Here is a 25,010-nt window from a genome sequence, read left to right on the forward strand (position 1 = left end):
CAATAACCTACTACAACTATATACTAGAGAGAACAAAAGCCTAACCACCACCCTCAATTTCACATGGGGAAAGTAGGTCCAGCCCATTAATAATACTAGTGTTGTTACACTAGCCTGCTACATAATCAAATTAAGTTTTTTTTTTTTTTTGAAGTATAATGTAAAGGGTCCTACACAAAACTCTCCCGTTATTAAACCCTAACATAACAACAACGGCTACTTATACCTCCCTTTCCCCCATCTTTTCCTTTCCATTCTTTTCCTTCCAATTCCGATTCCGATTCCATTTCTTACAAAGCAATGGACCGGAAAATCATTCTCCTAATCACACTCATTTGCCTCATTGTAGCTTCCGTCGGAGGCCAATCTCCGGCAGCTTCACCAACATTTCCTCCACCGTCATCCATCATCATTCCTCCCGCCAGCTCACCTTCCAAATCCACTCCATCTCCCGCCAAATCTCCGATATCTTCACCGACACTACCTGCACCGGAAACCGCTCCGATTTCAGCTCCACCGACGGTTTCCGTACCTCCTCCGGCTGCCGCTCCGATGAGCTCACCACCTGCTCCAGTTCCGATCAGCTTTCCGCCGTCGGTAATTGAATCTCCACCTGTACCGGAACCAACTCCTGCTCCGGTTGAAGCACCGACTACTGCTGCTGATGTTCCGGCACCGGCGCCTAGCAAGAAGAAAACGAAGAAGAAACATGCGGTGTCTTCGCCGGCTCCTTCACCGGATATGATGATGTCACCACCTGCTCCTCCTAGCGAAGCCCCTCGACCTAGTGACGAGTCTCTATCTCCTGGTCCTTCTGCCGCCAATATTGCTGATGAGGTAATTAATTGATTATGCTTGCTGGATATATAATTGAATTTGTTATTATTTCTGTATTTCTATTAGCTAGGCGCTTAAGTTAATTAACTGTATTAGTTTGTAGGTTGCTGCATGAATATACATTATGTATTATTACTTTTTTTTTTTGAACATACTTATTTATTTGTTATTACTACTACGAGTAATTGAATTTAGACATCGATCATTTAATGCAAACTTGGGCAGTCAAAAACCGAATCAGAAAACCAAAAATTGAAAAACCCGAAAAAAACGAAAACTGAACAAAATCTATTGGTTTGGTTTCATTTTCTAAAAACCGAACAGATCGGTTCGCGTTTCGGTTTTATATTCCAAAAAACAGATCAAAAACCAAACCGAACCGAACCAAATATATATTTATGTATATTTATATTATATTACATTTATATTTATTGCTTATAATTTGTAAATGTGTTAATATATTTAAATTTTTTGTCTTTTTAGTGTACAAATCTATATTAATTGTATGTTTTAGATGAAAATGTACAATAAAAGCAATTCGTTTTATTAAAGTTATACCAATTTTAACACCTAAAAAATTTAATTAGTTAATAAAAAACATCTTTATATTTTAGTTTCTATATCATTTTTTTTTCTTAACAATTGAAACTTAAATTTATAGCAAAAACCGAACCGAACAAAAACCGAATCCGATGGTTTTGATTTTTTAAAAACCAAATGTATCGGTTTGGGTTTTGGTTTTAGGCAAAAACCGACTCATACTCATCCTTAGCAAACATAATTAAGATCTACCCTCTTTGCTTTTCCAAAAGAGAACAGTAACTAGTAATTATATGATCGTTTAAATTTTAAATTGTCCACTTAATTATTTACACATAATACTACCTTATAAATGTTCAAAGTAACATATAATATAGTTTTTAACGCATTTTTTTTATAATGAAGTTTACGTATTTTATACACGTTTACAATTTATGGACAAGTTTTTTTATTGAGTGTTTTTTAATTGTCCACTAGATATCTTTAAGAGTGGTTAAATTACTCGTATTAGTTTGACTCTTATATAAAGTTATCAATTAGATTTGTACTGATCGATCATGATGATTATAAATAGCTGGGAACTTTATTATACAATTAATAATTATAACGGTGATGTACGTATTTGTTTTAAATTATGTACTGTATGTCGTCTGTATTATTATTTTTTTATTTTTATGTATGTATATTGTATATACAGAATGGAGCAGCAGAGAAATTAAAGAGCGTACAGATGGTGGTCGGGAGCTTGATCTTGTCATGGGCCGTCTTCAGCTGGCTCTAGGCCCTTTTTAATTCATTATTTTCTCTTCTCCATTTTATTTATTTTATTTTTATTTTTATTTTTTTTAGCTTAATATATAGTATATTTGTATCAATCATCTATTTTGTTCTTTATTTTATTCATACGTTATCACTATGATTGTTATTATATATTGTTTAGCACGTTTTAATAAACATTGACTTGCCGCTTGATCTGCCCCTTTCATTTGTCTATTTTATCTGATTTGATTTTCAAATTTTTATTAGTAATAATGCATTTGGATCGCAATCAGATTCTATATATATTTGGATCATTTATTTATATTGTCGTTTTACTTCGGTGGTTGTGTTATGTTCTTTGAGCATAAATAGTCAACTTTCACAAAGCCTTATACCACTTGTAGTAATCAACGGTAAAGATAAGTTTTTCCTTGTTCAGCTTATTCAAAATAATTTGTTGTCAGTATATATCCATTTCTCTTGAAAGCTAAAAAAGACATAAAATCTATAAACCGAATTTCATTCCTAGACGAAAGATGTACCTCAAATTCTAAAATAAGGGATGTATCTATCAATTAACCCGTGGATAATAATCCAAACAAAACAAACATAGGATATTAATATATAATATTATCTTCAAACATAGAGTAGCAATACCAAACTTTATATATTGTAGTATACTTATGAATATAAGAATTAATTTGCATCCTTTTTGAGCATTACTATCTACAAAAAGGATGTACCAAGCTACAAGCGATTACTTGTGGAGTTGTGGATGTGTATAAATCACTAGAACAGGATTAGTTATGGATGTATTTGAATGACAGTTAACATTTAGGGATTAAGAATAAAAAAATTCTATCTTGCTTTGTTGAAATTAAAGTAAAATGCTGACTTTAAATGCTTCATATACCAATATATACTTGTTTGGAATTACTAGTTTTGATTGATAAAATTTATAATCACGAGAATTAAAAACATTTTAATGATGGTTGTTTTAAAAGCTTATTCAAGTAACCAAACAATTATTAAGAATACTAGCATTGTACCCGCGCAATACGGCGGCGGTGACGGCGATAGTGGTTTAGTGGTGTCGGTGACGGGTGGTAATCGATGACATCGACAATTGGTGTCGAGTGGTCCAACCATGTAAGTTGATACAATGGTGATAGTGATATTTTAAAAGATAAGAGTTTCATTAAGGGTAATTTTGGTAATATCTAATAACTCTTTCCTTAAGAGTTGTTTATTAAAGGCAATCTAGTAATTTTCTATCTAACTATTTTCTAACCCTTTTCTAAAATAGAGGGGTGAATAATCATTATAAAGGAGTAGTAGATAAACTCACTCTTATAGGGTACCATTTATCGGGTCATTGAATCTCTCTCTCTCTATATATATATATTTTCCAGTTTTGTCACAATATTCATGCTTCTATCCCTAAAATTATATATCTATACACTTAAAATTATTAGTAACAGAACTGGATCCTGAATTTTTTTTTTATCTAAAAGTTCAAAAGCTCTTAACATCCAATTAAAACTGAAATGACATCTATACACCTCTTCTAATTGTGCTTAAAAAAAAAGAAGAAATATATATAGTACAGTAATAACACATATCTATGTATTTTGTTGGAACATCAGTATCTTGTTAAAACAAGGTAAAGTAATTAGGCAAAAGAATTTGATAAGCTAATTTAAAACTTAAAAGTGACAACTACTAGTGGACCAGCAAGCAATTATAGAATTTAAGTAAATTGCCCATCATTCATTGTATTTAAGGCCCCATGTCAAAGTCATGGGCCCGATTGAAAACAATCCATGAATGGCTCACCGCTCAGTCGCTCACACCGTTTTTGTATAAAGATCTCAAGTTGAAAACCAGGGACATTTTGTTTGTGAACTCGATCTACTTATCGATAACATTTGTGCGGCATTTCTTTTTCTTAAAAAACCTTTTGAAAAACAGACAAAAGTTAATAATAGCACTTTCATTTTTGTACACTAGCGTGGTGTATATTGGTCTAATTTTGTCAATTGACATGTCTAAAAATTTATAATGATTATTGAACCAACTATAAACATAAAATTGGATCCCTATTTTAATAATTTATTCACTAAACCTTTATATTTTATAATATTTTCACCATCACTTTACATCAACTTGCACCACTCGACACCACCACTTCTGGTAGTCTGTAGTGGCTGTCGTTCCCACCCATCGTTGACACCACTAGACTGTTACCATCGTATTATGTTGAATACCAATACCAATACAAGGTTAAAGATAAGAATATTTTTTTTATGGGAAAAACCAATATACTGTTAGAAGCATGGATCTTTCATGTTTCCTCATCACAAACTCCTTTCATGAAAATCACATATATAAATACAAAATCATTCCTTTTACAAACTTTTGGAAGTAGGCTGTTACTAACATAGTTGTTAAAGTTTTTGTTTTTATATATACGGGTTTACGGAGAAATAAGGAGAATGAAGACATAGAGAGATTGACAGGATCACCCACGTGATATTATCCGTTCATCAGAATAACACGTGGATATTCAACACTTAAAGAACAGCCCCCCGTCTTTATACGTGACAGATCATATATTCATATCACTCATTCATTCACAAATTATCAACATCAGTTGTTTTTTACTTATTAGCAAGTAGTAGTAGAAATAAGTTAGTTTGCTTTTTTTATAAGCAAAATCAGAGCTCAACTCTCACACAATGCAAATATTTCAATTCAAGATACAGTAAGTTACAGCAACACATCTAACAAAAAAAATGTCTCATTTGTCTCCAAATAATTCCATTTTACTGACCAGGTAATTCATTTTTATGTCTTTAATTCTTGCAATTATACATATATTAACTTAACTTGTTATAATAATAGAAGTGTTGTTTTATATTCAGTTTATAAAATTTGTATGTGAAAGTTATAGCAGGGCTCCATTAAGATTTTGGGTGATAATTATATGAGCTTTTAAATGATTAAAGTTTTGTTTTGCTTACAAAACTTATAGAAAATGGATTGAGTTATTTAAAAGCTAAAGGAGCTTTCAAACACTAGTTGAAGATTTTTAAAAAGTAATTATCTCAATTTCCCTTGATTAATTGTACTTTAGGCTTTTCGAGTCATGGTCGTTGGGTATTTGGTTTTTTATCTTTTGTATTTCTTGTATATCATGACTTTGTTATGTAATTTTACATATATAAGCTTTACCAAATGCATTTATGCTAGTTTTGCCAAACATAACCTATAATTTTATTATATTTTTGAACAACGAGTTAGTAGTTAGCATTCAAAACACCACAATGATATCCAATTGGGCAGTATGTGGAGCTCGAACTATGCATGCCCAGGATGAAACCCAGGACTCTCGATAACCCCCCAAATAATCCACTCCTACAAAATGTAGGAAGTGGGTTTCGAACCCATGTGGATTTCTCCAAGGTCTAAGACCTTACTAATAGGCCACCAAATAAACGGGATAACGGATGAGGATTTATGGGGATGACAAGCTCTTTATGAGTCATATGTACCCAGCCTAACCGGGGTATTATGTGTTGTTTCCGAACCTTTCCTTTGTCATTTCCAAGATTGTAACTAGCATAATTTGGGATTCAAACATGAAATCTTTTGTCATGAGGTCCGGTATGTTAACCACTAGGGTGGTTCGGTGGTTCCTATATTTAACATTTGGGAATTGAGTTTACTACTTGTATTTAACTCTAGAAGTTAACCTTGTTAGTTTTCAAGATGCTATTTCATATATTGAGCCAACATTTTAGGTCATTTTTATGAACTTCTAATATTTTATATATATCAAAATATTCCGTATAGTAGGTGAGCTGTTTGTTAATTTCGACTAATTCAAAGATAGTTTGATATATAAACTCTTCTTTGGTATTTTTGGCCTTTAGGTCAAACTGGATCGAGTTCTTCATATAATCGTATGTCCCTTGTAGGCCTTAAAATTTAAACGCTTATATGTTCTTTAACTTGCAACATATCCTGTTGAAAACTTTAGGTACATGGAAATCTGCCAGGCGCATGAGGTGCCGCCTAGCTCAGCTGTTGTATCATGGTTGAAGAAGGTCCTGCATATACTTTGTGCAGTACTCGTTATATACTTTAGGCTGGTAAACCAGTATTAGTAAGCTGATATTTTCTTTTCCTTCTTATTAGGCAATGGTTCAAAAGGTCACATGCCAAAAATGTACGATAGTGATTTTACTAGACCAGCTTACAAATGCTGACTTATTTCCCCTCACCGATCTTTTCCACTCATATGATTCAAATATTATCGACGCTGTTGACCTACTGCATGAATCAAGTGGTGACTTAAGTGAATATCCTGTGTTGTCCTTGATGCATGCCATCAACACCAGGCTTCACGTAGTTGATATCCGGGATATGCCATTAAAGGATGTCTTGAGGTGGCTTCCACCAGATTGATCATAAAGTCCATACTCATATTCTTCATTTCTTTCAATTTGCAATCAAAAGGTCACTCCCATCCCCTGTATCTGCCAAATAAGAAATAGGGGAGGTTGGGAGGGACTCAATATAGAGTAGTACTATTAGCCATCAAAAGGAGCATTATTAGAAATTTCCATGAGTACCATGTTAAGTGGTTTCTTTATACATTGTATGGATTTAAAATGTTTCCAGGGATCTTTTTGAGACCGGTCTGGACTGCCGAGTTTTGAACATAAGGTCCACTGAGATTCAAAAGCTCAATATGGCGGGGAGATTTATGCATATGCACACCCTTAATCTGGACTTTTGCACTTCACTTAGTAGCATGGAGAAGGATTGCTTTAGTTACATGCCTAATTTAATCCGTCTATCAATGTGTGCCACACGAGTATCCAATCTTTGGACAACTGCTGCTGCTTTGTCAAAACTTCCTTCATTGCTAGAACTACGCTTTCAAAACTGTTTGTGTTGCAAGGACACTGCCCCATGCCATTTGAAAGAGATCTCTGATGAAAATACCTCCAAAGCTTCAAGTGATACTTTTATTGAGGTCTGAACATCGCTGCATGCTCATGTAAGCATTGCATTTTATCACCTATAGTTTGTTGACAATTTATTTTTCATGATCTGTTTACAGGGTTCGTTTGGTAAATTGTACATTGATGAACAAGAAAGTGGTTTTGTTCATGCTTCTACTGCTTCACAGAAGTACAACTCGCATCATCCTTCTCCGATATGTTTTCAAAAGCATTATAGGGAATACATGATTGCGTCAGTTCCTAGGTTAGGAGTCCTGGATAATTGCCGCATAGGAAAATTTGATAGAGAAAGAGCCAAGACTGTCTTCTCAACATACTATGAGTTATTACCAAATAAACGACAGCACAAAGAGAGCATCCTTAGTGTATTGCATATGCGTGAAACAGGAACGAGTAGTATACTCAACCCAAAGTCTTTGAGGTCAAAGGTTCCATCACTACATCAGAAAAGTCAAAGTTTCTATTCAAGGTCTCTCTGTGCTGCTAAACTTGGTTCATCTGCATGGCCTGTTTTACACCCAATATCAAATATTAGCCAAATACCAAACGAAGGAGGGAATGTCCTTAGACCAAGACAGTTTGAGTATCACCAAACTGACCCCAGCCTAATGGCTTTTGGCACTCTAGAAGGAGAGGTAGTGGTCATCAATCACGAGACTGGCAATCTTGTTAATTATGTGCCATCTTTTGATACACATAAGAGTGTTTTGGGACTCTGTTGGCTTAAGAGATACCCATCCAAGGTATGTTTATGCTTGAACAATAGATAGTGGTGGAAAAATGGGATCGACTGGGTAATTGTTCAAAAGTAAATTGGGTCAAAATGGGTTTTGTTTTGTAGATAAAAGGGTTATGTAATTAATAGTTAGTGTCAGACGTGATTAGAAACTTTATATCATTTCAATAATAATCTAAATTCTTGAATAATTTGATTTAGGAGGGTTTATGTTTTTTTAAAATAACACTAGTTTGACTCGTTCAACCCATTTGGCTCGTAGCCCGCCTTCTTTTTGTATAAGTTTTATGCGTCTACCCAATGAAGATATAAGATAACCTGAACTGACCCGTGCATAAATACATGGGTCACACAATTGCCGCCAATAAGCATTACTATAATCATGGTTTACTTTCTATTTTTAGCTTTAATAATACAACTTTTTTGATAAACAGCTAGTAGTTGGTTATGACAACGGATCCCTGAGATTGTATGACGTCAATGACAAACTTCTAGACGTTTCAGATAATTATTGCAGTTCTACTGGTGTTGCTTTTGATGACTTTCAGCACTTGACTTCGGTTCATGTCAACGCAACAGACGATCAAATTCTGACAAGTGGTTACTCAAAGAAAGTTGCTGTCTATGATATCTCCACGGGCAAACGTTTGCATTTGTTCACTGATATGCATCGTGAACCCATCAATGTGGCTAAATTTTCTCATCATTCTCCCTCTCTTTTTGTTACTTCATCATTTGATCATGATGTCAAAATGTGGGACTTGAGAGCAAAACCACTAAATCCATGCTACACAACTTCAAGTTCAAGCGGAAATGTGATGGTTTGCTTCTCTCCTGATGATCTTTATTTGCTTGTATCAGCCGTGGACAATGAGGTATTTCACGTCAGTCTAAAACTCTAAACAATAACTACGACTTTGCATTTTGAGGGGGCAATTTTCTATCCCTTTCTATACAAACAGGTCAATTTGGGATCTGTTATAGCTACAATGGGTCTAATGGGTTAAGCTAAAAAAAGTTTAAGAAGGATGTCACAGAGCACGGGCAGATTAAAAGTCATTTGAAATGTATCAAATATATAGAACCGTCCAAACCACTTGTTGTAGTTATATAGTTTTTTGGTCATATCTAACACAATAATTATAATGTCATGGCAGATAGTCCCAACCTGACCTGATTTGACCCGTATATAAGTTACCCATTTGTTCTGTTACCAACATGCCCAACCGACCAATTTTGCAACGCTTACTTGTATCACTATATGGAAAGTCGATATAGTAGTCTATTTTAGTTCAAGGCTAATGGCCATTGCTGGTTGGTGGCAGGTGAAACAGCTTATGGCTGTAGATGGGAGGCTTCATACAGATTTTGATATAGCTCCCACTGGAAATACTCAAAATTACACTCGCTCATATTATATGAATGGGAGAGACTATATAATTAGCGGGAGTTGTGACGAACCTGTTGTTCGTGTTTGTTGTGCTCAAACTGGAAGACGACTCAGGGATGTATACTTGGAGGTACATTTAGAAAGAAAAAAAAAACTACACTCTTTTGTTCATTTGAAAACTGTCGTAGTCTAATCTATTATTGCGTCTTCAAATCGGGTCTTTGTGATTTCTCAGGGTCAAAATGCGAGGAGCCTGATGTTTGTGCAGTCTCTAAGAGGAGATCCATTTAGAGTAAGCTTTCATTTATTTGAAGTAGTATTTCTTTGTAGAGCATGTATAGTTTCTTACCATGAATGTATGATCTGATGGTCTCTATTTATATCTACCAGCATTTTCACATGGCCATCTTAGCGGCATATGTGCGCCCTAGCTCTAAGTGGGAGATCATAAAGGTAATCCATCTCATGAATCATCATCGATCGTCCTTCCTACTCATAGCATGTTAAAGGTTTTAATACAATGATATGAATAATTGCAGGTTAATTTGCTTTCTTCGGATCAAAGTTCTTCTGAGTATCAAAAAGGCCAACATCTCTGCCCTTCCTATAGGCTTGGAACTTAGATTTGACCCGTTTTGTGGTAAAGCCTTCTTCCTGTTTAAAATGACCACACCAGATGCAACAAAATGCAACACACGTTACATTAATTGCAAGAGTGGCCTAATCAAGTTGGGTTTGGTATTTTATTATAATATCCGATATATATGTAGTATGTAAGTATCAGAAATTTTATAAGGTTGTACAAATCAGCGTTGAGTAAATATGTATGAGTAACTCCAGTTTTCTACGGGTTATGGTAAATGTTGTACCGGAAAGTGGAAACCCCTTGTGACGTGTATTTTGTGTGTATTATATCATGATTGAATGTCAAGAGTCTTAAGAGAGGTTACAATCAGAAATGAGGGTCAGATGTATGCGTAAAATTGTAAAAATGCATCAGCTTAATTATGGATCAACTTTAGGATCGAATGTAAAGGATCGAACTTTATAATCTGAAATAAGACATGAAACGTTGGTTAAGTGAAACACATGGGCAAGCCTTTTAATTCATCTCAGGCGTGAGAATCAGACGTCTTAACTCTCGTAATTATTTGATTGGGTTCCACTGAGCCCCTTTCTAAGGGCGTGTTTGGTTCACAGAATGTTTTGGGAAGGAATGATCACAGAATGTTTTGGGAAGGAATGAAATCTTTCAAAAGAATTGGAATTTGAATGAATAGAATTTGACGAAATATTTTTGATTTTTTGAAAATTCAATCCTTCCTCCATCCCCAAGGAATGAACATTTCATCAAATGATGGAATGCTTACATTCTTATGGAATGAGATTCTCTCTTCTTTGTGCAACCAAACGCACTAAGGAATGAAATTCAATTTCAATTCCATCAAATTTCATCAGATTCTGTGAACCAAACGCGACCTAAGGTTCCGAATTAGTTTTGTGTGAATAACTTTTGAATATTTTTACGTATTCCACATAGGTAAACTTTACTACTCCCGTGTTTTTCATAATAATGCATGGTCATGATCTCGTATGAGGTCGAATGAATATGAAATTTGAAATATAACCTTTTATTTTTAACATTAACCTTTTTTCATTTGCTTGATGAAACATTCCATTCAATTAAGTTACTTTTATAGTAATTCTTCTACAGTTTAACGATTGTTACATGGGTAAAATGAATTAGGCTTTTCATTGTTTAGGTTATTGGTGAGGATAAATCTTTGACTGGATTAGATGCAAGTGATTTACTCAGGGTTTCTTGTGGTCGTTTTCAAACCCCTTATTTGGTGGGGCAGAAACTAAATTGAATATAAGTGTAGCCTAAAATATGGGTCCGTTCAACTTATATAGAGTAATTTTTTTGAAAATTGTTAGTGTTCTTATTGATGTTATGAGTCAAACATATATAAAATACCAGTCGATTTAGCTAATTCTAAACTTGTAAAACAAAAACTTTATCAATGAAATTTATATAGATGTATGTTTTTGCATGTGTAGGAAAAAGAAAACTACCAAAAACTTTTAAAGCCACGAAAAATAGCTGAAAATTTGAGAGTTAAAGATCGTAGGCACGTAGCAATTCTAGCTAGTCGTTATGTCACGAATATAAAGCTAATGTTAAATAAGAATAAAAATAAAAATGTTGGTTACTTTTAATCCTAGTTTCTGACCACCTTATATTACCTAGTAAGATTTGAAGTCCTAACCATTACACCAGCTTATTTTTTTATATTTTTTTAAAGGTGAATTTCGCTCGAAACCTCGTGTCGTGATTCGACAGTGATGGATCTAACATACATTGTCTAAACCGGGTCCGCACTAAAGAGCTCACTTGAAGTAGAAATGTTTATTTCAAATACCTAATGAAGGCCTACTAATCCGCCCGGAAGCACGACGATTAATAGGGGTAAACCCAGGCTTGAACTTGGATAGCCAAACTCTCATTGTAGGACTACCTATATCTCAAAATTGGTTGAATAAGGAATCAAACCTGACACTTGGATGCGTTTGGTTCACATAATATTTTTGAAATGAATGGAATCTCTTAAAGGAATTAGAATTTGATGAATAGGAATTCGACGAAATGTTTTTCATTTTTTGAATATTTAAATGACGTAATTCCTTTCCCCATCCTCATGGTATAGAGATTCTATCAAATGAGAGAATGTTTGAATTCCAACTGAATGATAATTCTTCATTATTGAATAAGCAAACACACTAAAGAATGAAATTTAATTCCAATTCCATCAGAATCTACGAACCAAACGCGGTTCAATAAAGGAATTTCAAACCATTACACCAACTCATCTTATTTGAAGTGGTACTTTACTTATTTACTACCCCATGAATATGTGTTTTCATTGTTTACTTATTAAGATGCCAGTCATTAGTAGGACAGTTTGTATCGAAAAAATTGTGCGTTACAGGTTGTAGCTAGGTGACGCAAGTTTTAATTGTGTGGGTAAATGAAGTACACTATATTTGAAGAAACAGGCTGTAATGTTTGGACATAAGTTATCAAAATTAAATAATGGAAGGTGCGATCCAACTTTTTTTACCTCACCTTCTACCGTAATAACACATGCAAAGCATTGTTAGTTTAATGCATTATTTTACACTATCATGTTTTCTTTACCACCAATAAATTTTTTGTTGTTGTTGTTGTTATTATTATATCTATTATACTCGTATAAGAGAGTAAGAAAAGGAGCTTCTCTTTAACGTGTTCAAATACTATGTTAAAAGTAAAATTGTTATCTAAACGTGTACTTCAAAGCAAATTTACCATCTCCAAAGTGTCCTAGAGTCATCTCCAAAAATCAATTTGCTCTTGCAAACCGGCCCCTCAACATGTTGACAAACTATTACAACAAACTTAATCTATAGACTCAATTGATTCTGTTTTCAACTCAACGTATTGAAATTCAATTTATTCATGACACATTATAAATTTCATATTAAAAAAAAAATACTTTAACTGAATAAAACTTAAGTGGGCCCACATATATAGTTTGCTTTCAATCTGCTCACAAATTTTAAAGCAAACTGAAACTCCAATGACACTTTGCAAACCGGCATAGGGTATCTATTGGAAATAACCTAAATAATAAAGTGATCCAATTTTTCCATAAAAGATAAATATTGTTAAGTACTGTAACATCTTAACGTGATTAGATAGTTTTTTTGTTTGTAAATCAGTGTTAAAAATTAGGAAAAGGGGCTTTGATAGATGTCTTTTGTGTAGGTTCTTGTAAGTTGAGTGAGATTGTCTAGGGAATAATATGTTGTTAATTATTTACTAAAATATAGATATATAATAATTATTATTATTATTATTAGGCTTTTTCATCACATTTTATAATTGTTTGAAGTATGTTTGATTAAAACCTTTACACTTATAATCGCGTATAATTGAAACCGTTCCACGTCATTTCACTAGACAAATCTACTACTTCTACAAAATTAAGAGACGGTCCATTTTTGAAACTTGAAGTGGGGAAGTAGGAGTGGAGACTACAGTTGACTCGGAGAATGACGTTTGGAATATACGTACATTGTCAAACTATATATACTACGTACAATTAATATATATATATATGTATACTCACAATTTAATACACCCCATGTGAACCCAACCCAGATATCACATGCACCGTCGATCACCCACCATACCACGCACCTTTATATATATATACTCTCTTTTTAATTTGTGTCAAAACCAACACCCCAAATTATCAATATATCCAAAATAATGAGGCAGCTTCCATTTGCAGCCCTGCTCATTGCCACATTGCTCCTCATTTCCTCTGTCTCAGCTATCGAATCCCCAGCCCCATCCCCGGCCTCAGGTATTAATCGTTTCACTAATTATTTAATCTTGTATATGATTAAAAGGTTGTAAAAAAAAAAAAAGTCTATAGTAAAAAAGCATAGGTCGACGGATGATTTAGGGGTGTTTACATGTTTCTTGTACACATATATGCATAATTAATTTTTGACGTGACAAAGTTTATATAAATGTGCATCAACGTGTTAACATAATACTCTCTGTTAAGTGTTCTAGTTTGATTTTTTGAGTTTTTTTTTTTTAATTTTGATCATAAATATTTTTATTTGTATTATATAAAACTTAATATAACATATATGAATTTATTGAGTTTTAAATATACTTTTCATTGATATAACTTTCATCAACTAATATATAACACAAACAAAGATGTTTACGGTTAAATTCGAAATAAAAAGATTTGATCAATCAAAATTAGACAATTAAAATGCGACGGAGGGAGTAAATAAATTAGACATGTCATATGTACACTTTTTTAGGAATTAGGATTTTAATTACCCGCGTTATTCAGTGCGTGATGGAAAATTTTATTTCTGCTATATATCTATATCTATATTTGTTATAATAGTATGTAGTATACTTAAATGACAGGATTGGGATGTGATGGGAAATGCGAGAATCGGTGTGCAAGATCGGGATGGAAAGATAGGTGCCTCAAGTATTGCGGGATCTGTTGCGGGAAATGCAACGGCTGTGTGCCATCCAGTCCTTATGCCGATAAGACTGAATGCCCTTGTTACCGTGATCTCAAGAACCCCAAGGGCAAAGACAAGTGTCCTTGATTTATAAGAATATTAATTAATTGTTTAACGAACAATATTTATGTTTTTAGTTACTGCCTATATATCGTGGAGAGTGATCGATGTTTCAAATTTAATCGATTTCAGATAATATTCCAGAGTATAATTTTAAAATTTAAATGGTGTATCATGTATGTAATCCATTTAATTTTAGCTAGAAGATTATATATAGATTTGTTGTTGAAAACGTACATCACTAATTAATGTTTAACATACAAACGGCTCAATATTCTGCTTTTAGCTTTCTACTCATATATCCCGCATATATTACATCATGTATATTCACCGAGTTGACTTACGGATGGAAATTTACTCACGTGAAAGATTTATCAGAATCAAACGAATACAAGAACGATGATTACAAAAATTGGATGATTATTATTGTTATTATCATGGAAAGTTTACAAGAAGAACATTGAATAATATCAGATTGATTATTCATGTAGCAAGAATACAGAACTATTAGACAATAATATTCACTTATTGAGTGAAGAATCCACAATAAAATAAAAAAATCATCCTCACATCTCTATGTCAATCTATAAAAATCTTTATATATAATAAAGAAGGATTGTTTTTCAAAAGTATTTTTAGAAAGATTATGATGTGTCATGATTACACAATTTTTAAAAAGTTTTTTCTTTCATTTATGATGTCATATCTGACAAAAAAAAAATCTCATTTAATGCTTATTTAAAATTTCCAATCAAATTCCTAATCTTTTATTTGAAACAAATAAATCTTAATTTTTTCTATATAATATTATGAAATGTCTTTTTATACTTTGTTAACGCAACAAGTACTCTTATTTTACGTATCATTGTATTAACCGATTCACTATCTTCATATCAACTTATAATATATTAATAGGAAAAATTACATACATTCTTTTACATTTTTTTGGTTTTAAAATTTTGATTACAATGCCTGGGTTGAACCCGGGTTGTTTAGCTAGTATGTTTATAGAAGATAAATAGATTATAGAATTGGTTGTTTTTCAATCTGGATATATAAACCGAGAAAATAACATCAATATCTAATTTTTTTTAAAAATATATCAATATCCCCAAGCTTTTTAGGATTTTTACAAAATACCTAACAAAATCGCAATAAGATTCCGAAAATCGCAACGAGATTATATAAAATCGCAATGAGATTTCTAAAATCGCATAAAGATTTAACATAATCGCATAAAGATTTTATAAATCTCATAAAGATTTTGTACATATAAAGTTCTTTATGAGATTCTAAGTTCTTTTTGCGATTATCAAGTTCTTTATGCGATTCTGAAATCTTTATGCGATTTTTCAATGTTCTTTATGAGATTTTTAAAGTTCTTTATACGATTTTCAATGTTCTTTATACGATTTTTATCATCTTTATGCGATTTTCATAATATTATTGCGATTTTTATGAATATTTTGTTAAAATCTAAAAAAACATGGATAAATTGATAAATTTTAAAAAAAAATTAGGTATTGAGGTTATTTTCTCTATATAAACCAAATATAAAGCATGTCATCTTCAATGTCCAAAATAGTCCTTCAAGTATCAACTTTCTTCAATGTTAGTCCCTCTTTGAACATTTAACTTTATTCGTCATCCTTAACAACCATCTTGAGTTTTATACTTATTAACTTGTAGTCACTTAATGGCTTGAACATATTCCTAATAACCAAAGCTAAGATTGAACAATAAAACCATTTCTCAACATCACGGTTACTTTTGTGCTCTTAGGACTTTAACAAACAACATATGTAATATCGGCCGACTAGTCATGACCAGTTTATAATCCAAAACAAAGGTACTAAAAGTGTTAAAATACAATCCGTCAAAAATGTAAGTTTTAAACTTATAAACATATTAAAAACACTCAAAATCAAAAACCAATCATTATATCAACAAAGATACATCTAATTTACACATACAATCAATATTAAGCAAGTGTAATATTACAATTCATCATTTTAACCATTCAAAGATTAAAAAGAGACAAGAGAAAAAACTAAAATTTACTTTTAACAAAGCTTTTATCTTTTACTCTACAAGACCAAAATCCAGTCGAGTAAAATGATTCTTTCGGTTACTCTAGAGTCTAGAATTACCCTTTTATGGTTAAAATGTTCAAGTGACCGAGAGTATCGGTTTTTAAGTGCTGGTTATGATTAATAATTACTTCATCAGGTACATTTGTTATTTTGTGAAAAGTTAAAAGTATGCAATTATCAATTACGAGTATCATATAAACTTTTAAAAAATATATATTATCATATAACGTTAATAATTCACAAGGAAGTCAAATACATACAATTAATTTTGCTTTTTAACTTGTGGCTGAAAAACAATTGAAAATAAAATACGCGTATAGTCAAACGTCATAAGTTATACTAACAAACATAATATCAATTACTGCAATTTTTTGAACCGCTACTTTTGTTATCTAACGGATTTAATGGAGATCGAGCATAATTATATTCATACGGGAACATAATTATTTTCATACCGGAACTCATTCAATTAGGCAGAGACAAATACCTCTCACACAGTCACAGCTGGTATTAGAATACCTAAAATACCACTGATAATAAAAAGTAAAGTAACTCCCAATGCCGTCTTTCACGGGTTTTGGGTCATAATACCGTCTTCGACGGTGTATGGGGGAGGTTGATATGTAGACAGCCTTATCCCTATCAAAGGTAGAGAGACTGCTTCCAGGTTCTACCATAGGTAGAAAAGGACCTCCAGCCTTGCTGGGCATGAGAATCGAACCTATGACCTCTGTTTCTAGAGGCATGAGCTCCAACCACTGATCCAACCCAGTTGGTTTCTTAGAATACCACTGATAATAAATAGTGAAATTATCAAACAAAAAACCGAGCTAGATGTATTGGACGATTGAATGGTACCCGGTAATACCGGTTATAACGGACGCTCGAATGATACCCAGTATTACTGGTAATGTATGTACCGGTATTTAAAACACCGGGAGAAAAAAACCATCCTTACCAATTAATACGTGATTTTATAACAATATTCACCAACATAATTGATTGTAAAAGGACAAGAGAGTAGTTGGCTTGTATGATGTTTAATAACACATCCATGTGAAATTGACGTTTGTTTATTCATGATCATGGCCCAACTTTATCACATGGCTTCGTCCACCCGGATTTACCCATACTCACTATTATAAATATAAACCATACATATACACAAATACACATCATTCCATAATCTAATTAACACAATGAAGAACAACCTTCCCTTTGTGCTAATTATACTTATTACCAACCTCCTTTTCACCTCCTCCATAGCCGATGTCCAACCCACCGATGCCGTTTCATTTTCCCCGACCCCTTCCCCGTCTCTAAGTACGTAATCATATTTATCAATGCACGTTTTCGTTTCATGTAACGTATATGTTAAATTGTTTCGTATGTATTGAAATGAAATTATTGTAGGTACGCTTGGATGTGATGACAAGTGTGGCAAACGATGTTCCAATGCGGGCTATCAAGAAAGATGCCTAAAATATTGTGGAATCTGTTGCGCAAAATGCAATGGGTGCGTCCCATCGAGTCCATACGCAGACAAGGCAGAGTGCCCTTGTTATCGTGACTTAAAGAACTCCAAAGGCAAAGACAAATGCCCTTGATGATGACTTCGACTCCTTTTTATCAATTTTAAATTTGCGCTCTATGTTTTCATCAAGTACTTATATTAATGTCGATGAAAATTATATCTTCAAAGTATTTATTTTATTATTATCTATTAAAAGGTTCACTTATATATAATTCTTTTTGTGTGTGAAAATATGAAAATTATGCATTCCTTACTATTTTAAATATTCAAGTTTTACTTTTTGAGTATTTCATTTACAACTTTTTTCATTAACAATTTTAGTTGTGTTATATAATATTTGATGTGAAATATGTTAACGGGTTAGGTTTTATATGTATTTATCATTGATATAAATCTTACTCTTATCAAATATTATAAAATACAAACATACATATATTTATGGTTAAAATTTGAATTGAAAGACTAAAAAACATGCAAGTTAAACTAATGAAGGAAGTATCATTTATAATAGATGTTTGAGTTAAAAGTTGATAGTATATAGATCCACCCATTTATATATGTTTTACCCATTTATGTGTTGCTAACATTAGTGAAAATATCATACAATAAATGCTAATATATATTTTAATTTGGTAAGACAATAAAAAAAGTGATTTTTTCGATTTTGACGAATTAATGTGTTGTTAAACACTTAAATAATGATAATTAGTTATGCACTATTTGAGTTTTATGGACTTTTAATGCATCAAAATGATGTTTTTAAGTGTTCTCACCGTTCTTATTTTAAAAGTGTTCTCACCAGAGTGTTACCCATATATAGGATGACTATCAAATGAAAACCAAATTAAAATGAGAACAAATGAGAACACTTAAAACCTACATTTTGATGCATTAAAAGTCCATAAAACTGACATAGCGAATAACTAATTATCATTATTTAAGTGTTTAATAACACATTGATCCGTCAAAATAAAAAAAATCACGTTTTTTGTTGGATGCATCATTTCGATGAATATGCATCTAAGATGGCTGCACAAAACAAAAAACGTGATTTTTTTTATTTTGACAAATGAATGTGTTGTTAAACACTTAAATAATGATAATTAGTTATGTACTATGTTAGTTTTATGGACTTTTAATGCATCAAAATGATAGTTTTAAGTGTTCTCACCGTTCTTATTTTAAAAGTGTTTTCACCGGAGTGTTACCATATGTATATGTGTGTATATATATATATATTATATTTTTGAAAAACAGTAATTGATAAATGGTTAACACTCTCATGCGGATGTGCCCACGCTGGTTCGACTCCTGACAATGCCCTAAAGGGTTTGTTCTTCATGTGTTAGATGAGTATAACATTTTTAAGGCCCCTCACCACATTGTGGAAAACCCCTGGGCTAACACCCGAATGACATTTTTTTTCATATATATTTTAACTATAATTTCATATCATGTACGTGTTTACTCTAGCGAACGCATTATTTTGCAAAAGTTTTAGCTTACTGCTTGATATAAAACCTTTCTTGAGGTTGGGATATGATAGAGAATAAACGATCTAAACTTATCATTGTATTTCTGTAATAAATTTAATTCCATGCATATAATAACATAGTAGATTTATTAAAACTAAAGGTTCTATGAATGAATAATGATAGTTAAACAATCTCATTGTGTTTGTAACCCGTTGGTGTTTGTGGAGAGCAAGAAAGAAGAAAGAAGTTTGAGGAGAAAGTTTGCATTGACAAAATCTTTTAGGATATTAAGAGTACCAGCTTTTTCGGGTTCAATTGTAGAAGAGGGGAATGTAGCACTAGCTGGGAAAATTGGAATGATTTTTGTATAACAATTTGATTGTATATAGTTTGTAAGTGTATTGTTTGGTCACTCTGCAATTGTGTGAGTGACCCGTTGTAAATGAAAGTAGCCTTTCAAAAAAAAGCTAAACTATCTGATACGTAAATGGCATTATAAATTAAACACGGTTATCAGATTTGAATTATGTAACAACGTGATGCATTTTTAAAGGAACACTCGCCCGACTCTAGGCTATCTCTTCGGATTAATCTGCTTACAAAGCGAGTAAAAAAAATGTGTGAAGGATGATGCAACTAAACTGCAATTTTATGCATCTGACGTAGCCCAGATACGAAGCTAAGGTTTTTTTACGAACTTTTTTTTAAGTAGCTTTTATGTTTGGGGCCCTTTGGAGCATTCTGAAGCCAATGCTTTTTTTTTTTTTGTCTTTTCTGAAAGCTACAACCCAGCAAGGCTTTTTCTCAACAACAACAAAAAGTTTCCAAAAAACTTGGAAATGACCCTTACAAAAGACGCCTTTACACTTCGATGCAGTAAACTTCTATAGTAAGTGCATCATCGCATCAAAGAATGAATCGGGATGCATCAAAATGTAATGAGTAGTGGATGATCCTTCCAACACTGCTACATTAAGAACCCTTCCTACTGGAACGTCCCCTTGTGATACAAGCAAATTTTATATGGTTCAACGAGTGAGGGTGTCAGCTTATCAAGTCCAATAGGTACAAACACCACATAACGTATGAATGACCCACAAAATTAAGCTGTCATGATATATATTAATTGTATTAAACTGAAGCAAATATGACCAAGTTTTTTTCTTCAAATATTACAAGATGTTTAGATAGTATCTGAAATGATCAAGTACAGCCAAGAAGACAAGTAAATGACAGTGTCTGTCAATAATAAGCAGATGACAGAATGGAAAAGAATATATATATTTATGAAAATGAAACAAAGGCATACCATCATTTATATACAGATTGAAAAAATAAATGAAGTTTTCCTCAAAAACTAGAATAAACATATGCAAAAGCAAGGCATGAACTATGAAATAAAAAATCACAGAAAAAAAGGTTATTCGGGAGATAACTCAATCAAACCCCTAAAAGAATCATTTATCCTCTTTTCCTTTCTCCTATCTTATGCATTATTTGCAAATTAGATATACAAAGTGTACACAAAACTTGCCCGAAAATGGCTGATGAGGCCTCAATAACAACAGAACTTCCTCATCTCCTCCCACCATTGCCATGCCGCTGGTTTCTAAAGTAGCTAATCAGTGACTGAGCCTGCAAGAGAACAAAAAAAATCCAATTTTATATGACAAACTTGAACTAAAATCAACAAGCAAACGTGATAATGAATTTAAGTTTTTTTTAAACAAATCACCTTTTCCTTGGCTCTCGGGGTACCATTCTGTGACAACGCCACCAATGGCGGAATAGCTCCTTCCTGGAGCACCATGTTGCAAAATCTACTGCTATTAGTACACAACTGTAAAAGGGCTGCAGCCGCATTCTCCTTTCCTCGAGCCGAACCCAATTCAATCACTTCAACAAGAGTAGGTATACCACCCTCTTGACCAATCCCAGCTCTCCCCTCGGGAATTGTAGCAAGATTTGACAGAACAGCAACCGCCTTATCAACCATACCGGTTGCAGGGTCCATCAAGTCTATAAGGTACTTCACAGCACCTGCCTGCACAATACGGGACTTGTTTTCATGAAATGTTGATAGGTTAAATAAAGCTGTGGCTGCATCTTTCTTCCCTCGTGGGGTTCCGTTTCCTAGTAAATCAACCAGAGGCCCTATTGCTCCAGACCTTCCGATCTGTATCTTGTTATCTTCAATAACTGAAAGACTAAAAAGTGTCGCAGCAGAATTTTCTTTGGCTTCTGAGCTTCCAGTCTCAAGGACGTAAATTAATGGTTCGATTGCACCGGAATTACCAATGGTGGCTTTGTTGATATCATTTATCGACAAGTTCAGAAGGGCAGTGACAGAATTTTCTTGGATACTTTGGTCAGGTGAACGGAGCAGGTTAATTAATAAGGGGATGGCACCACAGTTGGCTATGACATTTCGAATATCCTTATCATGTCTGGCAAGTAATCTGAGTTCAAGAGTAGCATTCTTTACTATATCCAGTGAAAGACTACTTAAGTCTTCAACTAGTTTTTTGACTTGGGTTTCGACTCCACTGAGCTCAGGTCGGGTTTCAGTAACCATTTTTCCAGATGGTCTGCGCCACATTTGATGCCGTGATCGGTTTCCAAATCGAGGTGAATATTCATGCAGCTCCCTCTGTGGGGCAGCACTTGGGGAGACGATGGCAGGCTGCAGCTCTGCTACCACTTCTCCTGAAGCATCACTAGTGTATGTCGTTGCTGCCTGTGGCAAAGGCTCATCATTTGCATCATGAGAGACCTTCGGTGACTCTTCATCCATTCCACTACTAGCCGAAGATTCTTTTTTTGGTGGTAATAGCGACGAAGGTTCACCAAGATCAGAACTCCTCTCCCCTGTTTCATTTGATCTGTCATTCTCATTGTCCAACTTATGCCCATTTTCGGATACTCCAGGGATGGAATCTTCTGAAGATGATACGACATGTTGCACCAGAGATCTGGGATAACCAGGTTGGTTCAAGCTCGTGGACTTCACAGGGCCTGGCAGCTTAACATTGTGAGTTTCACACCAATTGGCAATTAATGCCTTGACGGTGTAATTAGGAATAAGATTAGTGTGGGCAAGAGTTTGCATTGTCTTAGGGCAAACAGTAAGGCCAAGAGCAATCCAATTACGGATATACACCCGTTCATATGTTTGCCCAGAAGCTACAATAACAGGGTCAGTCATCAGTTCAAGTGATAACGGGCAACAAAAGTCAGGAGGTATTGGTACAGGGTTGCAGCTTTGTGACTGTTTTATCTCAACAAAGCAATTATGCATGTGGGTAACAAAACCAATCATTTCCTCAATATATTCTACATCCTCAACCTTCTCTAATTGTTCAGCGTTCTCCTTTAAGTTTTCAAGGGCAACCAGCTCGATTAGAAGTTCCTGATTTGACCTTAAACTAAGCAAATCAGCAATTTTTGACCTTATATCTTTGCTAATATCCATGCCCTGCACTTGATCTTTTATAGCTTTGGACACAATGGCCGACGGCTTATCACATCCCATCTGCTTAATTTTATGCACGCAATGCTGCAATTAAGTATGCTATATGTAAGTAAACGCCTAGTGGTAAGGAAAACAGTTGGTGACCTTAAGGTCTCAGGTTCGATCCCCGCTTGGCACAAAAAATAATTCCTTTAAGGTACCCGTTACCAATGAAACCTAGGCCCACATGTGAAGTTTAAATACGCGGGTTCGATCCTTCAGGGTGCCCAGATCATGTGGGAATTAGGATGGAGGTATTGTACCGGCATCATATGGCTCATACGGGGTGAGTCGATGGGTATCCAATTGTGGTACCGGGGCTAGGGTTCCCTCTATTACCCTTTTTTTACTTAAATTATACAAGTAACAGAGTTAAGTGCTGTCAAGTGTATCCAACTATAGCCCGGAATCTATATTGTTAATGTGTGCATTTAACTTTCAAAATTTGTTACTTTATGTATGTGGTGGTAATTTTTTGCTGAAATGCAACTTATATGAATATAACGTGAGTACATGACAACTTATACTAACACCACATCAACAAGAGTACCACAGGATATAAACAATAGCAATAATTGGCAGTTGGGTATTCATAATATATACAATAAACTCTGGCCTAAAGTTGAATACATTGCCAAACACTTAAACCCACTACAATAAGTTCAAGAATAAGTACCTCGAGCGATGATGAGCTCAGTTCAACCGGAAGTCCTTCACATGATCGCAACAAGTCAAGAAGTTCCAAACCATGAGTCTGAACTTTTGCAAACAACGATTCCATCTTCAACACCTAAACCATAAAATAAACGATTCAATAAAAATCACCGGTATTTTCAAAACTCAAAAGGCATAAGTTCGTAGAACATACAAAGTAAACTTTGCTCATCAACGGATGAGAATCTTCAAAAACCTCCCGAATTTCATCAACACACTGACTCATCCCCGCAAACTCCTCTCGTAACAACTCATTCGATGCAGCCTCGGAATCAACTATAGACTCGAGTACCGGCTTAACTAACTTAAGCACTTCCTGAACCTTGACGTAATACTTTTCGACAATGTCGTTATACTTGTTATCATCTCGATGAAGAAAAGTATATATATTCTTAAGCAGCTGTTTTAACAGGGATATCTCCATCACACAAAATCACACCTACACCTGTATATATGATAAAAACTATCTAAATCATTCCTTACAGAGAATTATATCTATATCTATATATATCTATATAAACATCACTAACATATATATATATAGAGGGAGAGAGACATTGAATAGATCAAAATCAAACTATAGAAACACGCTAAAGAATAAGAAATAAATAAAAATTTTGGACCAATTAAAAAAAACGCGTGAATTAAGATTTATTGAATTAGTCCAAACAGCGATTGAAACCCTATAAACAAAATTTAAGCAGCAAAATTTAAGAGAATAGAAGTGTTCACCTGAAGAAATTTTAAATTTTATTATTGATTAAAATCTCTGAGCAGCGAAGCATTTGTTGTGATTGTGATTGGGCTTTGGCTTTTTATTTCATTTTACCTGTAATTTTGTTGTCACTATTCGATTCGACTCGACTAGTGTTTTTCAACACATTTTGACTATTTGTTTAATATATTTTTTTCTAACACATGGTTTTGGCTAAGATACAAGAACTTCCATATATAATTTTATATATCAAGGTTATATCTAGGCTCGCTCACAATTAATCTTCCGATCCTACACAATTTACGATCTATGTATAGTTATAGAGGTCCATACTCCATAATATCCGTCAAGGATCGATATTTGAGTGGTTGTTTATTGCCGTTGAATATCAATTATTTTAATATCATGCAATATGCAACAATGGTTGGTGTTGGTGTAAAATATGGACTATCTATTTATAAGCAATAAGTTGCTATAAGCTTTCTTATAAAAGTATAAGTTAACCTA

At 33.6% G+C, this 25,010-nt stretch overlaps 4 protein-coding genes across 5 annotated transcripts; 3 read left to right on the forward strand and 1 right to left on the reverse strand.

The window, feature by feature from the left end:
- The first annotated feature begins 217 nt into the window (after window positions 1-217).
- LOC122605356 (lysine-rich arabinogalactan protein 18) lies at window positions 218-2,247 on the forward strand. The gene is made up of 2 exons (XM_043778280.1): window positions 218-837; window positions 2,075-2,247. Exons 1-2 carry the CDS (start codon window positions 301-303, stop codon window positions 2,156-2,158), a joined length of 621 nt encoding a protein of 206 aa, XP_043634215.1. The 5' UTR covers window positions 218-300; the 3' UTR covers window positions 2,159-2,247.
- Window positions 2,248-4,770: 2,523 nt separating this feature from the next.
- On the forward strand, window positions 4,771-10,235 carry LOC122603485. The gene is made up of 10 exons (XM_043776197.1): window positions 4,771-4,972; window positions 6,179-6,245; window positions 6,337-6,587; window positions 6,823-7,180; window positions 7,268-7,912; window positions 8,340-8,780; window positions 9,231-9,425; window positions 9,531-9,587; window positions 9,686-9,748; window positions 9,835-10,235. Exons 1-10 carry the CDS (start codon window positions 4,932-4,934, stop codon window positions 9,916-9,918), a joined length of 2,202 nt encoding a protein of 733 aa, XP_043632132.1. The 5' UTR covers window positions 4,771-4,931; the 3' UTR covers window positions 9,919-10,235.
- Window positions 10,236-13,522: 3,287 nt separating this feature from the next.
- On the forward strand, window positions 13,523-14,626 carry LOC122605561 (peamaclein-like). The gene is made up of 2 exons (XM_043778518.1): window positions 13,523-13,707; window positions 14,298-14,626. The coding sequence occupies exons 1-2, from the start codon at window positions 13,611-13,613 to the stop codon at window positions 14,486-14,488; spliced, it is 288 nt and encodes a 95-aa protein (XP_043634453.1). The 5' UTR covers window positions 13,523-13,610; the 3' UTR covers window positions 14,489-14,626.
- Window positions 14,627-20,828: 6,202 nt separating this feature from the next.
- Window positions 20,829-24,575, reverse strand: LOC122603105 (U-box domain-containing protein 4-like). 2 transcript variants are annotated; one of them, XM_043775721.1, is made up of 5 exons: window positions 24,521-24,575; window positions 23,943-24,233; window positions 23,751-23,864; window positions 21,299-23,119; window positions 20,829-21,198 (listed from the first exon to the last, which is right to left on the reverse strand). In XM_043775721.1, exons 2-5 carry the CDS (start codon window positions 24,210-24,212, stop codon window positions 21,139-21,141), a joined length of 2,265 nt encoding a protein of 754 aa, XP_043631656.1. In that variant the 5' UTR covers window positions 24,213-24,233; window positions 24,521-24,575; the 3' UTR covers window positions 20,829-21,138. The 2 variants fall into 2 exon arrangements, with proteins under 2 accessions (XP_043631656.1, XP_043631657.1); XM_043775722.1 differs by lacking the exon at window positions 24,521-24,575 and having other exon boundaries at window positions 23,943-24,257.
- Window positions 24,576-25,010: the final 435 nt, after the last annotated feature.

This window comes from Erigeron canadensis, chromosome 6, assembly GCF_010389155.1.
Source record: "Erigeron canadensis isolate Cc75 chromosome 6, C_canadensis_v1, whole genome shotgun sequence".
In the NCBI taxonomy this organism is placed as follows: Eukaryota; Viridiplantae; Streptophyta; class Magnoliopsida; order Asterales; family Asteraceae; genus Erigeron; species Erigeron canadensis.

Coding starts and splice junctions, on each gene's coding strand:
- LOC122605356 (XM_043778280.1), top strand. CDS start 301: ATGGACCGGAAAATCATTCTCCTAATCACACTCATTTGCCTCATTGTA. Junction 838..2,074: donor CCGCCAATATTGCTGATGAG/GTAATTAATTGA, acceptor TTGTATATACAG/AATGGAGCAGCAGAGAAATT.
- LOC122605561 (XM_043778518.1), top strand. CDS start 13,611: ATGAGGCAGCTTCCATTTGCAGCCCTGCTCATTGCCACATTGCTCCTC. Junction 13,708..14,297: donor AGCCCCATCCCCGGCCTCAG/GTATTAATCGTT, acceptor CTTAAATGACAG/GATTGGGATGTGATGGGAAA.
- LOC122603485 (XM_043776197.1), top strand. CDS start 4,932: ATGTCTCATTTGTCTCCAAATAATTCCATTTTACTGACCAG. Junction 4,973..6,178: donor AATTCCATTTTACTGACCAG/GTAATTCATTTT, acceptor TGAAAACTTTAG/GTACATGGAAATCTGCCAGG. Junction 9,588..9,685: donor TAAGAGGAGATCCATTTAGA/GTAAGCTTTCAT, acceptor TATATCTACCAG/CATTTTCACATGGCCATCTT.
- LOC122603105 (XM_043775721.1), bottom strand. CDS start 24,212: ATGGAGATATCCCTGTTAAAACAGCTGCTTAAGAATATATATACTTTT. Junction 23,120..23,750: donor TGAGCTCATCATCGCTCGAG/GTACTTATTCTT, acceptor ACTTAATTGCAG/CATTGCGTGCATAAAATTAA. Junction 21,199..21,298: donor CCCCGAGAGCCAAGGAAAAG/GTGATTTGTTTA, acceptor GTTCTCTTGCAG/GCTCAGTCACTGATTAGCTA.